We start from the raw sequence: 14936 nt of genomic DNA on the forward strand, positions 1-14936 counted from the left end.
GTTAGGTTCCTGGATGGTGAAGAGTTTTGAGAGAAAATCTTTTGAATTTGGTAGTACTGGTTGCTGAGATATTAGTCATTGTACAAACGATCTTGGGTTTGTCGAGATTGTCTGCTCTGATGATGATTGTAGGGCCCGTCTCGATCGGAATGACATGGCTACATTCTATGTTGGTTTCTGGTTGACTCTTTGACTTCTTCATCATTACTTGTTGCTGTTTCCAAGTGTTTGAGACTTGTAGGTAACTCAAGTGCTTTGGGAACCGATTCTCTTGTTTCTTGTTCTTGTAGTTTTGCTGTTCCAAATCCAAAGGTTACAGGTCTTAGGCTTGTATGATGGTGCTGAGGAAGACGTTTCTGTCTTCTGGGGAGTTGAAAGCAATCCTGTTTAGAACATTGAGGTGTTGTAATTTTTCGTATAACTCAGTACTTGCTCTTGCTTGTACTCTAGTTGTTTCTGCATTCTTATATATGGTATTAATGAGCTGGTGTGAGTCCACTTTCCATTGCTTGAGCTCTGGAATAAATTCTTTGTTTGTTTGTTCTGCCTTAAGCCATCGTCGTCGGCGTATTTTTTGTATTAACCTTCTGAAAAACTTAAAATCCTCTTTACAAGTTTTCGCAAATAGCTTTGTATTGTTCCTCTTGTTTTTTTTTTTTTTTTTTTTTTTTTTTTTTTTGTGATCCTGAGTTTTCGAGTTTGCGAACAAGTTGTTCCACTTTTGTTCAGGTAAAAACTTGTTGTTGATGTTTATTGTCCAATTGGATGATATATTCTATAGTATTTCTACGGTGAAGAAAGGGGAAAAGAATTATTATCATACAAAAAAGGAAAATGATGCGTGGGTCCGAGAGCGTCTCTCACAATAGGAGACAAAGTGGAGCCAACTGAGATTGATTTAGAAACGATAAACAATTGGATTGATAGCCGCTGTTTCAAAATTTGGTAAAATTCAGGTAACACTTCAAGCGAATTTCATCCACTTTTTACTCTCAAATTATTTGCAGTGCTGTATGATTGCTGAAGAACAACCCATGTTTCAATTTACACCACAAGCAGACGAATATACACAGCTGTTAACTGAACTTCACGCAGAATATTGTTCAGAGCAGCCTTCAGACACTTTGCAATTTTGTTTTAATTTCTTTATGCGAAAGTTGGAAGCGCAACGTAGAACTTATCGAAGTGAAAATGTGCAACAAGATAACCATGACTTTTACCGTAAAATAAAATGATGTAACAAAAGAAGTATATAATAAAATTTTGTATAGCAAATAATGACGATATTCATCCTTTGTTTGAACAAAAAGAGCAATTAGAAGACACTCACATGTTTGATTGGAATACTAACAACAATACAGAAAATGGTGTTGACGAATTTGAAGATGAAGAACATGATGATTTTTCAACTGACTTATTACCTTCCATAACGTCTACCAACTATAATCGTGGTCGACGTACCTCAGTCAGTGCAGAATCCATGGCACCAACACAAGATTTCATAAAGGTCGTTATTCCTAAATCCCAATCTCAGGCTGAACGTATTCGAGTCAGTGTCAGCAGTAATTTCTTATTCCGCAATCTGGACGAAGAGCAATATCAAGATGTTGTGAATGCTATGTCAGAAAAGCAGGTTGAAAGTGGAACAGTCGTGATTGAGCAGGGAGCTGTAGGAGATTACTTTTATGTGGTAGAATCAGGTACTTTGGATTGTTTTATCTCGGGCCATAAAGTGACGAGTTATGAAGCAGGAGGTAGTTTTGGTGAGTTGGCATTGATGTATAATGCCCCTCGTGCGGCTACCATCACAGCTACCTCTCATTCTGTCCTTTGGGCCCTGGATCGTGTCACTTTTCGTACAATATTGATGGAAAATACGTCACGAAAGAGACAAATGTACGAAGCCTTTTTATCAGAAGTGGTCTTGTTGAAATCATTGGAACCTTATGAGAGACATAAGATTGCAGATGCATTAGAATCAGTGTATTTCGAAAATGGAGAGGAGGTAGTGAAGCAAGGGGATATAGGAGACCAGTTTTATATTATCGAATCAGGTGAAGCTGCTGTGTTCAAGAGAGATGTTCAGTCAGGAGCAGCACATCAAGTAAATAAACTCGAAAGAGGATCCTATTTTGGTGGTAAGAAAACTACTCGTGTGGTTTATATTAAATAACATGTTGTATAGAATTGGCTTTATTAAATGATAGTCCACGAGCTGCAACTGTCATTGCTCATGGTAGACTCAAGTGTGCAACTCTTGGTAAAAAAGCATTTAATCGTCTTCTTGGCCCTGTATTAGATATTTTGAAACGTAACTCAGAAAACTATCATGCAATCATTAACCAACAGTCATAGATTCCCTTTTTCTATTTTCATTATTAAAAAAAATTGAACAAAATATGGGAGGAGGTTTGCTTACTCTTTTGCATCTCATGTAAGGAGAAGAAATAAGGTGCAAGATGAACCCTTTTTTTTTTTTTTTTTTTCTGATTCTGTATACTTTGGGAGTCGCACGAATTGTCAAATAAAAAGCATATTTATTAAGCGAACAATTGAATCAATGCATCAGAGTAAGTTTTACTCCTTTTTCGATGATTTATAAAAAAAGTAACCTTTTTCTCCTTTTTCTCTCTCTTTTTCCTTTTTTTTCTTCAACAAAAATATGGATTTAGAAGATTTCTCTATTCCTCCTCCTCCAATTTCAGCTTCCACTTTATCTGGTACAGGTATTGCCAATTTACCTAATCAAAGACATAAAATTGTTGCAAAGAATGGCGCAAACTTTACTATTATGGTTTGTGGTAAATGGTCTATTATGTGCCGTTTTATACAACTTTTTTTTTAAAATGTCATTGATAGGTGAATCTGGCGTTGGTAAAACAACCTTTGTAAATACACTTTTTACAACGACCATCAAAGAACCCAAGAATTTAAGCAAGAGACATGCGAAATCACCTCCTTCAAAAACAGTACAGATCCAAATCACAAAAGCTGGTAATTTTTTTTTTTTTTTTTGTTTAAAGAAAAGTGGTTGACAAATGTCTTCATAGAATTGGAGGAAAAAATGTTTCAGGTCAAATTGACCATTATTGATACTCCTGGATTTGGAGATTACGTTAATAATCGTCATAGCTGGATTCCTATCGTTGATTTCATTGACGACCAACATGAAAAATACATGCGTCAAGAGCAACAACCTTGTAGAAAAGGGGTTGTAGATATGCGTGTTCATGCTTGTTTATATTTTATAAAGCCTACAGGATATACGTAAGTTGTTGCTCTCTGTGTAGATAAAAGTATTAAGTAGTCTGTGTAGATTGAATCCATTGGATATTGAAGTCATGAAAAAACTAGGCTCTCGTGTCAATTTAATTCCTGTTATTGCCAAAGCAGATACCCTAACACCTTCCAATCTCGAGAAGTTTAAACAAAACGTAAAGCAATTCTTATTTTGTTTTTAAAAAAATCGAAGGACTAAATTGGCAAGATAGATTCGTGAGGTGATTGCTGCTCAAAATATTCAAGTTTATACATGTCCTATCGAAAGTGATGATGAAGCTGTGACAAGAAGGAATAGTAACATTATGGCTGCTTTACCTTTTGCTGTCATTGGCTCTACTCAAGATGTAGTTACTTTTGATAATCGTAAAGTCAAGGGGCGTGAGTATGCTTGGGGAGTAGCTGAGGTTGAGAATGACGCTCACTGCGATTTTAAAAAGTTAAGAAGTTTATTGATTCGTACTCATATGCTGGATTTAATTACTACCACAGAGGAGGTGCATTACGAAAACTATCGTCAAACCCAAATGGAAACCAGAAAGTTTGGTGAGCCTCGCTCACAACCAAATGAAAACGCAAAGTTTAAGGAAGAAGAGGAAGCATTACGCCAAAGATTTACAGAGCAAGTAAAGACTGAAGAAAATCGCTTTAGACAATGGGAAAGACAGGTAAGAAGAAATTTGAGAAAACAAGACCAAGAAACATATGATTCTATAGTTGCTGAACGAAAGGGATCGTCTTCATAAAGAGCTGGAAACTCAAGGTGAAAGAGTCAAGGAACTACAAAGCGAATTAGAAGCTTATTATTACCACCAACGAGACAAGTCTATCCGAAAGTAAAAAGGAGCTCTTTATTTACCAATATTTGTACCAAATAATAAATATGGCAACTGCCATAATAATTCTCATCACATATTCCACATTATCATATTCATATTTACTTGGTCTTCCTCCACTAGCCAATTCTTCCAATATGTCTTCTAATTGATCAGCAAAGGCTTCCAAAGAAAATTTATTTTTGACACGTTCATGTCCTGCTTTCCCCATTTCTTGTCTGTCATATTTTGATGTTAAGATATCACACATGCCTTTAGCCCACAACTCAGGTTCGGGAGGTAGAATAAGACCTGTCTGCTTGTCAACAACACTTTCTAAGGGACCACCACTATTAGCTGCGATTACCGGTAGAGAAGCATACATGGCTTCTACAGGAACAATACCAAAGTGTTCATTGGAAGGCGTATAAAGCAAAGCAATGGATGCACTTAGTAAGTAAGTACGCTGAGCATCGTTGAATGAACAAAGGAAAACAACCTGAGCTGTATTGGGCGGCTTTTCAGTAGAAGATGGGTGAATAATGAAAGTTTCTAATCCAAATGTTTCTCTGGCAAGAGTGTCTAATTCATTCAAATATTCAACATTTTCTGTCACACGGCGATCATATCCACCAGCAAGTACCAGCCTGCATTCATCAAACGTATCTTTGGGAATTAATTGTTTTAGTCCTGCAAAGGCTCTTAATGCTAACTCTACATTTTTCTTTCTTTCGAAACGATTGATGGAGAGAAAGATCTTTTTATGCCTAAATAAATTCTAAGTTTCTATTGTTGTCATTATATTGAAAGCGACAAGCTTACGTCTCTAATGATTGAACGCTAGAATCTAGCATATCAACTTGACGATCATACAGAGCAAAATTAATGGGTGGATAAAGTACACGAGGTGTTTTCAAGATGCTTTTAAATGACTTTCTAAATATGCCCGCAGTAAATTGACTGTTGACTGTGATTGTGTCTGCTTTGCCTGTTGTCCATTCTTCCAAAATATCAATTGGTATTCTATACAATTCTTTTAGTTTAGAATCGCGCTTTGAAAGCATTTTGTCAGGGAAATGACAATAAAATAAGACCTATCTCTCGTCAACATCAGCTCAATCCTTTTCTTTTTTTTTTCATCTTCTACCTTTGATGTAGTGAACCATTTCAAAAAGGGGACACACATACTTAACTGATCTACAAAGAATACGTCATAGGTATGTCTTTCGTTCCATAATATCCACAGCATTAGCACAAACTGTCGAAGCATTGCACAGACAATATAAAACTTTCCAAACATCTCACGAGGCAGAAAATCTCCACAAACGCGTACTGATAACGTACCATTTCTAGTTTCTTCAAAGCAGTGATTAGGATCGTGGTGACTTGTGTATATTACTGCTTCATGTCCTTTAGATTGAACACCAACAGCTGCATCTACAACTAATCTTTCAGCACCACCTAAAGAACTGGTTATTTAAGTTTTTTCTTTTTTTTTTTTTATTATATACCAATGCCTAAATCTGGATGTATGAATGCAATTTTAAGCTTTGCATTGGTTTCTGACATCAACAACTTTTCCCCCTTTAACAGAAAAAGAGTAACTTACAAGCCAGTGCAGCAATTTGCATTTGAAATTCAATATAACTCAAGATTTTTACAGCCAATCAAGAACTTTTTAGGGCATCCAAATTTTTAGCCAGCCAACTAAGAATTTTTTAGTGCATTCAAAGCTTCCTGCTACCATTCAATTTTTTTGTGCCATAGATAAAAAAAAAAAAAAAAAAGGTGAAGAAGGTGAAGCTGTGAGCAGAGGTACAGACTTCTGACAGGTGGTTATTACTAAAGTTGATCGATCCAGTTATACCAATATGTTTAAAGTGTTAATACTAGCTTCTTTCCATCGTTTGTATCTAAGGTCAATGGCCAGACGTATTATTATTGATATCTTGTTCTTTTTTTTTATTATTTTATTTTGGGGACAATGATTCATTATTCTTTTCTGAAAATGATTATCAACGAATTCTGTATGGCCGTAGGTTTTCACTATATTGTTTATCAAACTTTCAGCAGTAGTGTCAATTGTATGTTGGTGCAAAAGCTTGTTTGATATCGGAAGTTCGTCTTGTACATCCTCGATATCCTTCTTTATTGAAAAGTAAATCTATTGAATATTATATCTAGTTACCAAGCAGCCAATAATTTATTTACAGGATAAAGAGTTGATCCCCCTATCAGGATGAAAGTATATTCCAAAGGGTACAACAAGGTCCAACGCTCTTATCATACTAGTCGTGACTTTCATCTCTGTTATGGTATGTCGACTGTTCGAGACTGCCATAATAATAGAGCCATTGTATGTTCTCAATCTTGTAACCTTAGCTTTTCTCACGTCATAAAATATATCACAAGCAAAGCTAACGTTATGTATTTTAGGAGCCTCGCTTTTAATAAGACATACAAAGCAGCTGTCATAACTTGGCCTACTACAGTTATTGTTTGCCTTTTTCAAATTTTTGCGTATTCCACGTCGTGTCTCATAAGACAGACCGCAAAAGAAGAGGCATGATATATCTCCTAATTCCGGTTCTCTCTCTCTCTCTGAATCCTCATCATCTTTTTGTTTTCACCTAGTCAAGATAGCTAGTTAGGAGTAACTTGTGTACCAAATATAACTGTGTAGTTGTTACCTTTTTTTTTTATAAATAAATTCCAATGATGTGCTTCTAATTTTGATAATGATCTATAAGCTGTGTACCCTTTAACTGTAAACATACTGGATTTTTCTCTATTTGTATTTTGTACTCTGTGAAGCTACATTTACTCCCTATAGCCTCTATGATCTCTTTAATTAAGGTTATTTGTATTCTTTGACCAGCGTTTCATTTTTTTCTCCAGCAACGCTTGAAGAATTTATTGATGTTTTCCCGCTGCGTTTGTTATGAATAAAGAAATTTGCTCTCCTGCACATCGCTCATATGCATTGTTGTGCTCTAAAGATAATAATTGTATAGCAATAAAGCATTATGAACGATTAATAATGTGAATATATGGAAATGTAGACTTATTAACATATATGTATATTTGTTGTATAATGGTAAAAGTAATAAAAAAAAGAAGTGGAAACAAAGATCAAGAAACAGTTTGAGTACTTTTTGAGACTGATCTTTATTTCAGTTTAAGTTAAAGTAAAAATTATTCTAATTGAAGTCAGGTATTTATAGCTTATTGAGTGAGTGGCTTGATATCTTCTATTGTAAGCGTTCTTCTAATCTTCAAGTACTTTAGCAAGTGTCATTTCTAATTATGATTATGACAACTTTTCATTTGTTCTTTTGTATGTCTGTCATAGATTATCTTTTATTCTGGGAATTCCTCATTGATTTGAATAACGTTATTTCAATTATGTGAAAGATTAGCAATATTCCTGATATTGGATTGGATTTGGTTATTTTAGTTGATACTTCTTCTTATCAAAGAACTCTCATGAATACAATACATATTCTAAAAGAATATGTTTAATTGGAATTGATTGTATGATCTTATTTAAATAAACTTGTATTTTATTTTAATTATGATCTTGTATTAAGACTTATATTTATCAGTATCAATTACAATCAGTTACTCTTCTACAACAATATCTACATGTGCAAGTTTTTCAACACCAAATTACTAGTCAGAACTTCAAAGAGCATCCTACAACTAGTCCCAAGGCGTCTGAAACACTAGAGCCATTGACATTATTTACTTTTCTTATAAAATTACTACCTCTTCCTTTCAATTTTTCTCCTTTTGCCTATCAAAAGGATTTTAGCCCATTTACACCATTTTAGAACTGATCTGGACAATACAATCTAAAATATTATGTGCTCATTTTGGGTAGTTAACTTTTTTTTTTTATAAATAAAGTATTATTCTTAATCGTAGCGGTTCTTTCCAGTTTTAATTGGCAGAACGAAAATGCTTGCTTAAAATAAATTATTTTATATCTTAGAAGAGGAATATGATAAAACTGCAAAGAACGCGAGTCCTTTCTATCAAAGTAATGATTTATAATATTTTATTAAGTTTTTTCAATGGTATAAATAAAAAAAATAAATAGAGTGTTACCTACACTTTCACTGGCGGTTTATCAGGTAAAAGATCATATCCATTCTCCTTCATTCGTGTAATACAATCTTTAGAGAACTCAAATACCAAAAAATAAACCGCACCAGAGGGGCCTGCTTTTAAAAGGCCTGGCACAATACCTTTAAATAACGCCCAAAACCCTTCTGTGCATACTATATGTTTCATACACGAGATCGCAGATGTTTGATGTGAATAGGTTGGGATAGATGATACCACATATTCTGAAATACGAGGCCCTTGAACTTGTAAACGCTTTCTTACTACATCCAAGGGAAAAACACCTGCTTTACTGATAATTCCAGAAAGTGAGCCACATATCATATTTTCTGTCTTGTTGTATTTATCCGAAATGATTTGTTTGTCCTTAGGAAAAGAGGTTTACGTGAATATCTTTAAGCTTCTCCTTTTTTTTTTCCCTTTCTACCTTTAAGTTTTGTATAATTGAACTTAATCCTTCATAACTAAAAAACATCAAACCCATGTAAGGCATGATTTGTATAATGGAAGATCCAAGTCCACGATAAAATCCTTTAATTCCTTCCTTTTCATTTATGTCCAAGATGGCATGTGATAAGCTCTTGTAAACCTGCATTGGCATATATAAGTATTGAATCAAAAGGTATATATGCTTTGATCTTACCTTGCTTGTACCTTGAACTGCAAATCTTGTACGCAGTAAATCAAACGGATATGTAATAGCTGTAGCAAAGCTACCAGCCACCATACCAGACACAAAGGGCTTCAGAGATGGGGCTATTTGTGTCCTCTGAAAAATAAACTTGATCAATATAACTGCACTCACCACCTCTTTTCTAATCCTTACTTTCTCCATAAAGGCATCCATATGATAATAAGCATAGAACTGTGATATGCCATACGTTAGGTAAAGATATTCCGCTGCTACGTTGCCTTTGAAAAGACCCTAAAACAAGTCGTAAGTCTTTTTTTTTGTTTTGAGATAAAGGGTGCTTGAATTCACTCTGATCCCCTCTTCTTGAACAATTGTTTTAAATGAATGGAAAATGCCAGAATACTTTGCATTTTGTTTAGAAAATAATAACTTTGTTGAAAGAGGTTGTGATTGAAGTTGTAGTCGAATTTTAATGACGTCTAAAGGTGAAATGGCAAATCTATCAAGTTTTAGTAAAATTGTCATTGCCAGGGTGTGAATTAAAAAAAAGTTACAAAAGTTACCTTGTTGCTATACCTGCTATACCGCCACACAAAGCGGTTTCGTTGGCATTTAGCTTTGAGGATGTTATGTGAGAAGGCATAATAATAATAATAATAGAAGAATATGCTGAAACTGTCAAAATTAGATATGTTTCGAAGGAAGCGATAAAAAAAAAACGCACGGACTTTCCAAATATGGATACACTTCAAACCCAAATCATCCCAAAGTTTAATTAATTTTTAAGAGTTTAGATATGATTATATTTAGTAGCATTTTTTGATACTAAGATGAATACAAGTATCAACAATCTTTTGATACTTGTGTTTATCTTTACATACCCTTTCAATTATTTGTTGTTACAAGTTCCTGCTTTGCTGAGACATATAATTTCGTTAAGCACCATCAATGTATGGTTTTGATAGCTTTCTATATCAACTATTGTTTTTTTTTTGTCTACCTTTTCATTTTTGTTTCTCTTTTGCTCCTACCAAATGATATAGATTGAAGTGGAAGAAGTATACTGAATTTAGTTGTAATGATGCTATCAAAGCGTACAACTTTGAATAAAACAATCTTTTCTGACATGAAATATAATATTATCAATAAGGGACTGTGCTATGTTTGTTGATACTTTACGCAAAAGAACGAAAGCAAAGTGTACTTAGAGTATCATCATAATGCATAGAGAGAAAAGAAAAAAGGTTAAGAAGGAAATATAACGAGAGCACAAAGATAATACTATCAGTAGTAGTCTATCTATACTCTTTACTGTAATGTGAACACCCTTTTCGTTGAAATCAAAAATAGCGCTATAAATTAATGTAGAAGCAGTACAGAATTAATGAAGCTGTAAGGGACAAGGGAAATTTTTTAGGTTCAAAAGCTTCGTGTGAAGAGCATTTGAGAAATAAGATCACAGAATGTTAATCAGTAGGAGGAAGATGGATGATAACAAGTTCACTTTCTATCAAGTAAAGCGCATTCACGATAAGTAATACACTGCTCACCTGCTACTAAATTAACCATTAATGCATTAATTTTGTAACATATAAGACTTTTGTAACAGCTCTTGATCATGTGGAATTTTGAATTTCATAGCTTATAAAAAACCTAAGCCGCTTCCGCTATTCATTTTATACAGCAGAATTGACAGAGTCTAAAAAAGAAAGAAAGAAAGGAAGAGAAAGCTTATTATAAACTCATTTTGCTTTAAAACAATCTTTCTAAATGTAAAAAGTCTCTTCTCGGTATTTTCTATTTGAAATGCTGTTATTTTTTCGTGAATAAGAAATGGTTGTTTGTGTTATTTAGATTTAAACCCTGTTGATAATATATTATACATTAATAATAAGATCATGAGCTTATATTCGATTTCAAAGCTTTTCAATTATTGGACAATTCTGTATTATATACATTGCTCAGAATGTATTCGTAGCAAATGAAAAAGGCTTGGATATATTTACAAGATTATTACAGTGCTCTTGCTTTACCTACATCATTTCTATCTCCGCAAGTGACTTGCTCTTTAAAAAATTCAGCTCGCCCTTGCTCTCTCCTACTTTTTTTTTTTTTTCTTGACAGAACATCTTTGATCGTAAATATGGCGACTCAATTCCGACAAGGCCTTAGTAATGTTTTATTTAATATTAAATTTCTATATGTTTACTTACGGCTTATATAAAATTAGACAAGGTTTATCTTCCTAACATTATATTTAAAATGGTTCGATCAAACAATCTTCAACCTAACCAAGTCGCTTTCCGAGTTCCACCCAGCTGCAACAAGTTCGACATTCATTCTTACTTAACAAACATTTATGGAGTCAACATTCAAGAAGTGCGTACAATGAACTATGCGGCTACTTATAAAAGAGGACCCAGAGGAGGCAAAGTTGTAGCTCAATCAGCATATAAAAAGGCTGTTGTCACTCTTGATGAAAAATTTGTTTGGCCAGAGGAGCCTGAATGGTACAAGTTGGACAAGGAAGAGCATGAGTTGGGCTACAAGGCAGCAAAACGTAAGGTGAAGGGATGGCGTGTTAGACCCAGAGAAGAAGAAAGAGAAAAGATCAAAGAGATTTCTAGTCAGCAATTGGCGAAGAGAGAAGAAAAAGCAAAGAAATAGAGGTTTAGAATTCACGTAATAAAAAATTTGCAATAAATCTATCATGTTTTATTGTTATTGCAATTTAATAAATACACAAATGGGTTTGAAAGATAAAACAAATGTTTTTATACAAAGGTTGACGTTAGCGCGCGTATAATCTTGCCCTGTATTTTTCCAGCCTTGATCGATTAACAGTGGAAATATAATATTGCCCTTCTTTACACGTCCAACTAATCTCATCACCACTGTATTTAAACCCTTCTGCTTCTAAAATGGATTCTGGCATATTGATTGTTCTTCTATTGATTGGATGATTTATTGAAACAAATGGATGCAGAGATATTATCTTGGTTCCTTCTTTTAATTCTTGAAACAGCAAGACTAATGCATTATTTGTTGCTGCACTGTAAGCGTAATTATTTACAAGAATGACATTGCTTTCCTTAAATACGGAGAAAAACTCTGTATTCATGATATCCAAAAAATTACCTTGATGAAAACGAATTCTGCCTGTAGGTAAGCGCCAGGCTCTAGCGAGAAATGAACAAATCACTCATATACAAAAGGATACTTTCATACCTCATACGTGCAGCATACTCTTTCAATTGACGTTTTGCGAGTTTACATGGCGTCTCCATTATTTCAATACCATATGCCTTACAGCCTGTTTGTGCAGCCACTTGAAGCACGACGTTGCCTATACCACATCCAAGGTCCATAAAGACACTATTAGAGTTTATTTGCGTCTTTTTGATAAACTCATCAATTAACGAAGGAAAGATTTCGCCATATACGTTGTCTGAAAAGGCTATATAAAGACCGTTAAAGACATAGTCTTCGTCACCTGTAATTTCTTACACTGATATACATTCAACATGTGTGATCGCCTAGCTACTGTTCTACTGTATATTTGAAATAATATATGGCAAGTCAATTCATAGCTTGGATATCGCGTTCTTCTTACATTTCTACTTAGTGCGCCCTCTTTTTTTAATTTCCTTATTACATCATTGAATTTTTCTATAAGGTTTGAGACCCCTTTTGCATGTTGACTTCTTTCATATCGTTCCAAGCAGTACATAAAATCGTCTCCTAGTAACTTTCTCTGATCAGGTGTGAAGTAAATCTCCCACATTAAATTAATACTCCGCATCAAATCCGTGATGGGATCATATTCTTCAGTATGACCTCTCGTCTTTTTCTTGATTGGCCTTAGTAATAGAAATCTAGCAACAAAGAGTAAGAAAGTAGCGGACAGCAACTATAGCATGTTTTATTTTACGTCTCAGGTGCTACTAATCCGGGATATTCAAGTGTTACTTTAAGATAACAATCTTTGATGTTATTATGAGAATCAGTTAATGTAAAATCTATAGTTGATCAGCTCCTGAAAAAAAAAAAAAGATTAAGACGTTTTTCTTTTCTTACAAGGACTATAGTCAAGGATCTCCACCAAAACAACTCTTTCTGACTGAGTCAAATATCGAATATTTTTAACTGTTTTGTTTTCACAAATACTTTCAATAGAAGATATACTCAAAGGAAAGAGTGAAGCTTCACTATCAGATTGATCTGGTGTAAGCATGTTTTCTTCTGCAGTTGAAGTTGATTTTGGCGTCAATGTCATTTTTTTTTGTTATAAGAGATAATAGTAATAGTTATAAAGGAAAAAAAAAAAAAAAAAAAAAAAGGAAAAAGCAAACCAAAGGGCAAGACAAGGACGTGTCGGGAAACTAAATCTTTTCTTTTTCTTTTTATTATAAAGACAAGTTCATGCCTTGACCTGCTGGACGACCACGGTGTCGTTGTTGGTGTTGTTGCTGTAAATGTAATTGTTGTTGTTGCATTTGAAGTTGCATCTGCATTTGCATTTGCAATTGATATTGTTGTTGTTGTTGTAATAACTGTGGTGGAGGTACTGATGGTTGGTTCATAAACATATTAATGTTTCCAATGTTCATTTGCTGCTGAAGTTGTGCAGGTGTGATATTATTGCTAACAACAGCGGTTGGTCTATTTCTTTTAGCCATTTCAATTTGAATTCTTGTTAGTTTTCTTTTTAATGAAGATCTTTCTTGTTCCATTTGGCGTTTCATTTTTTCTAGTGTTTCTTTTTCTTCTTCCACCTTCTTTTCTAATACTTCATATTGCGACACTTGTTGACTGTATTTTATTAATTTGGTTCTAATGACTTTATGACTTAAGCTGTACATTTCTTCCTCCTCTTCCTCTGATCGATTATTATGAGGCTTTTGGTTTTCTGTTTTTATTTCTGGTATTGTCATCCATGGTTTAAAACCACCTGCTGCTGCTGCTACTTTTGGATCCACTGTTGAGGCCAAGAATGATACGGCTGACATGATGGGATTATCTTTACGTCTAGTGAGGTCGTATTGGAGTAAGCCTAAATCTTTCACTTTCAATGCTTCAGTAGGATCCTTATTGGGTAATTGTAAGTAATGCAAGACGCATTCATCGTATGTACGCGTATTGACATGTTCGGATACTTTTTCCCAATTGTCACCAAATTTCTCACAGCCCTCAACAAACAATTGCTCTTCTTCTTTTGTCCATTCTATTGACTCTTGTTCTTCTTTTAGCTTAAAATAAATAAAGTCTTGTCCGTTTTGGTCGATGGGGTATTTCCCTCCTACATAGCAATCGTAGCAAAGATAGAATCCTTCCCTTGTCGTACTACAGTATTGTTCTTTTGCGCACGTCTTTTGGCATGATGCACAAATCTGCGGTTCCTTTCCTCTTTCTTGATCAATTTCAATGGATGGTTTATTAGTTACCACTTCCTTTTCTTCTTGTTGTTGTTCTTTAATGTCTTCATTTGGTGATGTTTCCTTCTTTATAGGCTTTTCATTTACAACCACCACTTTGAATTGACTATCAAAAGGGGGACTGACGGAAGAAGGCTTTACGTCTGGATCAACCTACACAAAAGAGCATTTTTGTTAATATAACACGTATCCACATACAAACATGTTGTTTTACTTGATAGTTAATTAAGCCCCACTGTTCCAAGAAAGCATGAACTCTAAGGATAGCACAAACATCACCTGTCAAATTACGTCTACAAGCCGTGATAGTCAAATATTCAACAGGGTTCATTCGATAAGTGTTGATCATAAAATCGCGGTAGTCTTTGTAGACGCTGGGTGTCTTTGTCTTATTACGATTATTAAAGAATTCCGGTAAGGCTCTTATTTCAATAGTGTTTATTTGCGAAATATCAAACCATGCTGCATAGGAAGGAATAACAATATCTTGGTTTTGAATGGTAACATAACGTTGATGATTGTCTTCTGGTAATGGTATACTGGAAAGATCTACAGGTGGTGGTGGTTGTGTTACTGCTGTGTCTGTTGTGTCGGGTTGATAATAAATGTCATTATGAACAGACAGTGGGTTGGTCATCTCCAAAA

The 14936-nt window shown here is 34.4% G+C and overlaps 7 protein-coding genes across 7 annotated transcripts; 3 read left to right on the forward strand and 4 right to left on the reverse strand.

Moving 5' to 3' along the window:
* Positions 1–1034: 1034 nt before the first annotated feature.
* RO3G_14827 (uncharacterized protein) lies at positions 1035–2355 on the forward strand (the record flags this gene model as incomplete). The annotated part of the gene is made up of 3 exons (XM_067669411.1): positions 1035–1221; positions 1272–2138; positions 2186–2355. 3 exons carry the CDS (start codon positions 1035–1037, stop codon positions 2353–2355), a joined length of 1224 nt encoding a protein of 407 aa, XP_067525512.1.
* Positions 2356–2662: 307 nt separating this feature from the next.
* RO3G_14828 (uncharacterized protein) lies at positions 2663–4119 on the forward strand (the record flags this gene model as incomplete). The annotated part of the gene is made up of 6 exons (XM_067669412.1): positions 2663–2801; positions 2860–2994; positions 3051–3267; positions 3317–3434; positions 3492–3947; positions 3997–4119. The coding sequence occupies 6 exons, from the start codon at positions 2663–2665 to the stop codon at positions 4117–4119; spliced, it is 1188 nt and encodes a 395-aa protein (XP_067525513.1).
* A 187-nt stretch (positions 4120–4306) lies between these two features.
* On the reverse strand, positions 4307–5725 carry RO3G_14829 (uncharacterized protein; the record flags this gene model as incomplete). Its single annotated transcript, XM_067669413.1, has 5 exons — positions 4307–4333; positions 4462–4861; positions 4917–5117; positions 5279–5555; positions 5704–5725. 5 exons carry the CDS (start codon positions 5723–5725, stop codon positions 4307–4309), a joined length of 927 nt encoding a protein of 308 aa, XP_067525514.1.
* A 2479-nt stretch (positions 5726–8204) lies between these two features.
* RO3G_14830 (uncharacterized protein) lies at positions 8205–9499 on the reverse strand (the record flags this gene model as incomplete). Its single annotated transcript, XM_067669414.1, has 5 exons — positions 8205–8588; positions 8650–8811; positions 8866–9147; positions 9205–9355; positions 9420–9499. The coding sequence occupies 5 exons, from the start codon at positions 9497–9499 to the stop codon at positions 8205–8207; spliced, it is 1059 nt and encodes a 352-aa protein (XP_067525515.1).
* Positions 9500–11118: 1619 nt separating this feature from the next.
* Positions 11119–11523, forward strand: RO3G_14831 (mitochondrial 54S ribosomal protein uL23m; the record flags this gene model as incomplete). Its single annotated transcript, XM_067669415.1, has 1 exon — positions 11119–11523. The coding sequence occupies one exon, from the start codon at positions 11119–11121 to the stop codon at positions 11521–11523; it is 405 nt and encodes a 134-aa protein (XP_067525516.1).
* A 124-nt stretch (positions 11524–11647) lies between these two features.
* On the reverse strand, positions 11648–13132 carry RO3G_14832 (uncharacterized protein; the record flags this gene model as incomplete). Its single annotated transcript, XM_067669416.1, has 6 exons — positions 11648–11909; positions 12085–12313; positions 12364–12407; positions 12585–12766; positions 12826–12839; positions 12934–13132. 6 exons carry the CDS (start codon positions 13130–13132, stop codon positions 11648–11650), a joined length of 930 nt encoding a protein of 309 aa, XP_067525517.1.
* A 130-nt stretch (positions 13133–13262) lies between these two features.
* RO3G_14833 (uncharacterized protein) lies at positions 13263–14928 on the reverse strand (the record flags this gene model as incomplete). The annotated part of the gene is made up of 3 exons (XM_067669417.1): positions 13263–14105; positions 14301–14444; positions 14506–14928. The coding sequence occupies 3 exons, from the start codon at positions 14926–14928 to the stop codon at positions 13263–13265; spliced, it is 1410 nt and encodes a 469-aa protein (XP_067525518.1).
* Between the last annotated feature and the right edge of the window lie 8 nt (positions 14929–14936).

Source organism: Rhizopus delemar, genomic scaffold, assembly GCF_000149305.1.
Source record: "Rhizopus delemar RA 99-880 supercont3.15 genomic scaffold, whole genome shotgun sequence".
In the NCBI taxonomy this organism is placed as follows: Eukaryota; Fungi; Mucoromycota; class Mucoromycetes; order Mucorales; family Rhizopodaceae; genus Rhizopus; species Rhizopus delemar.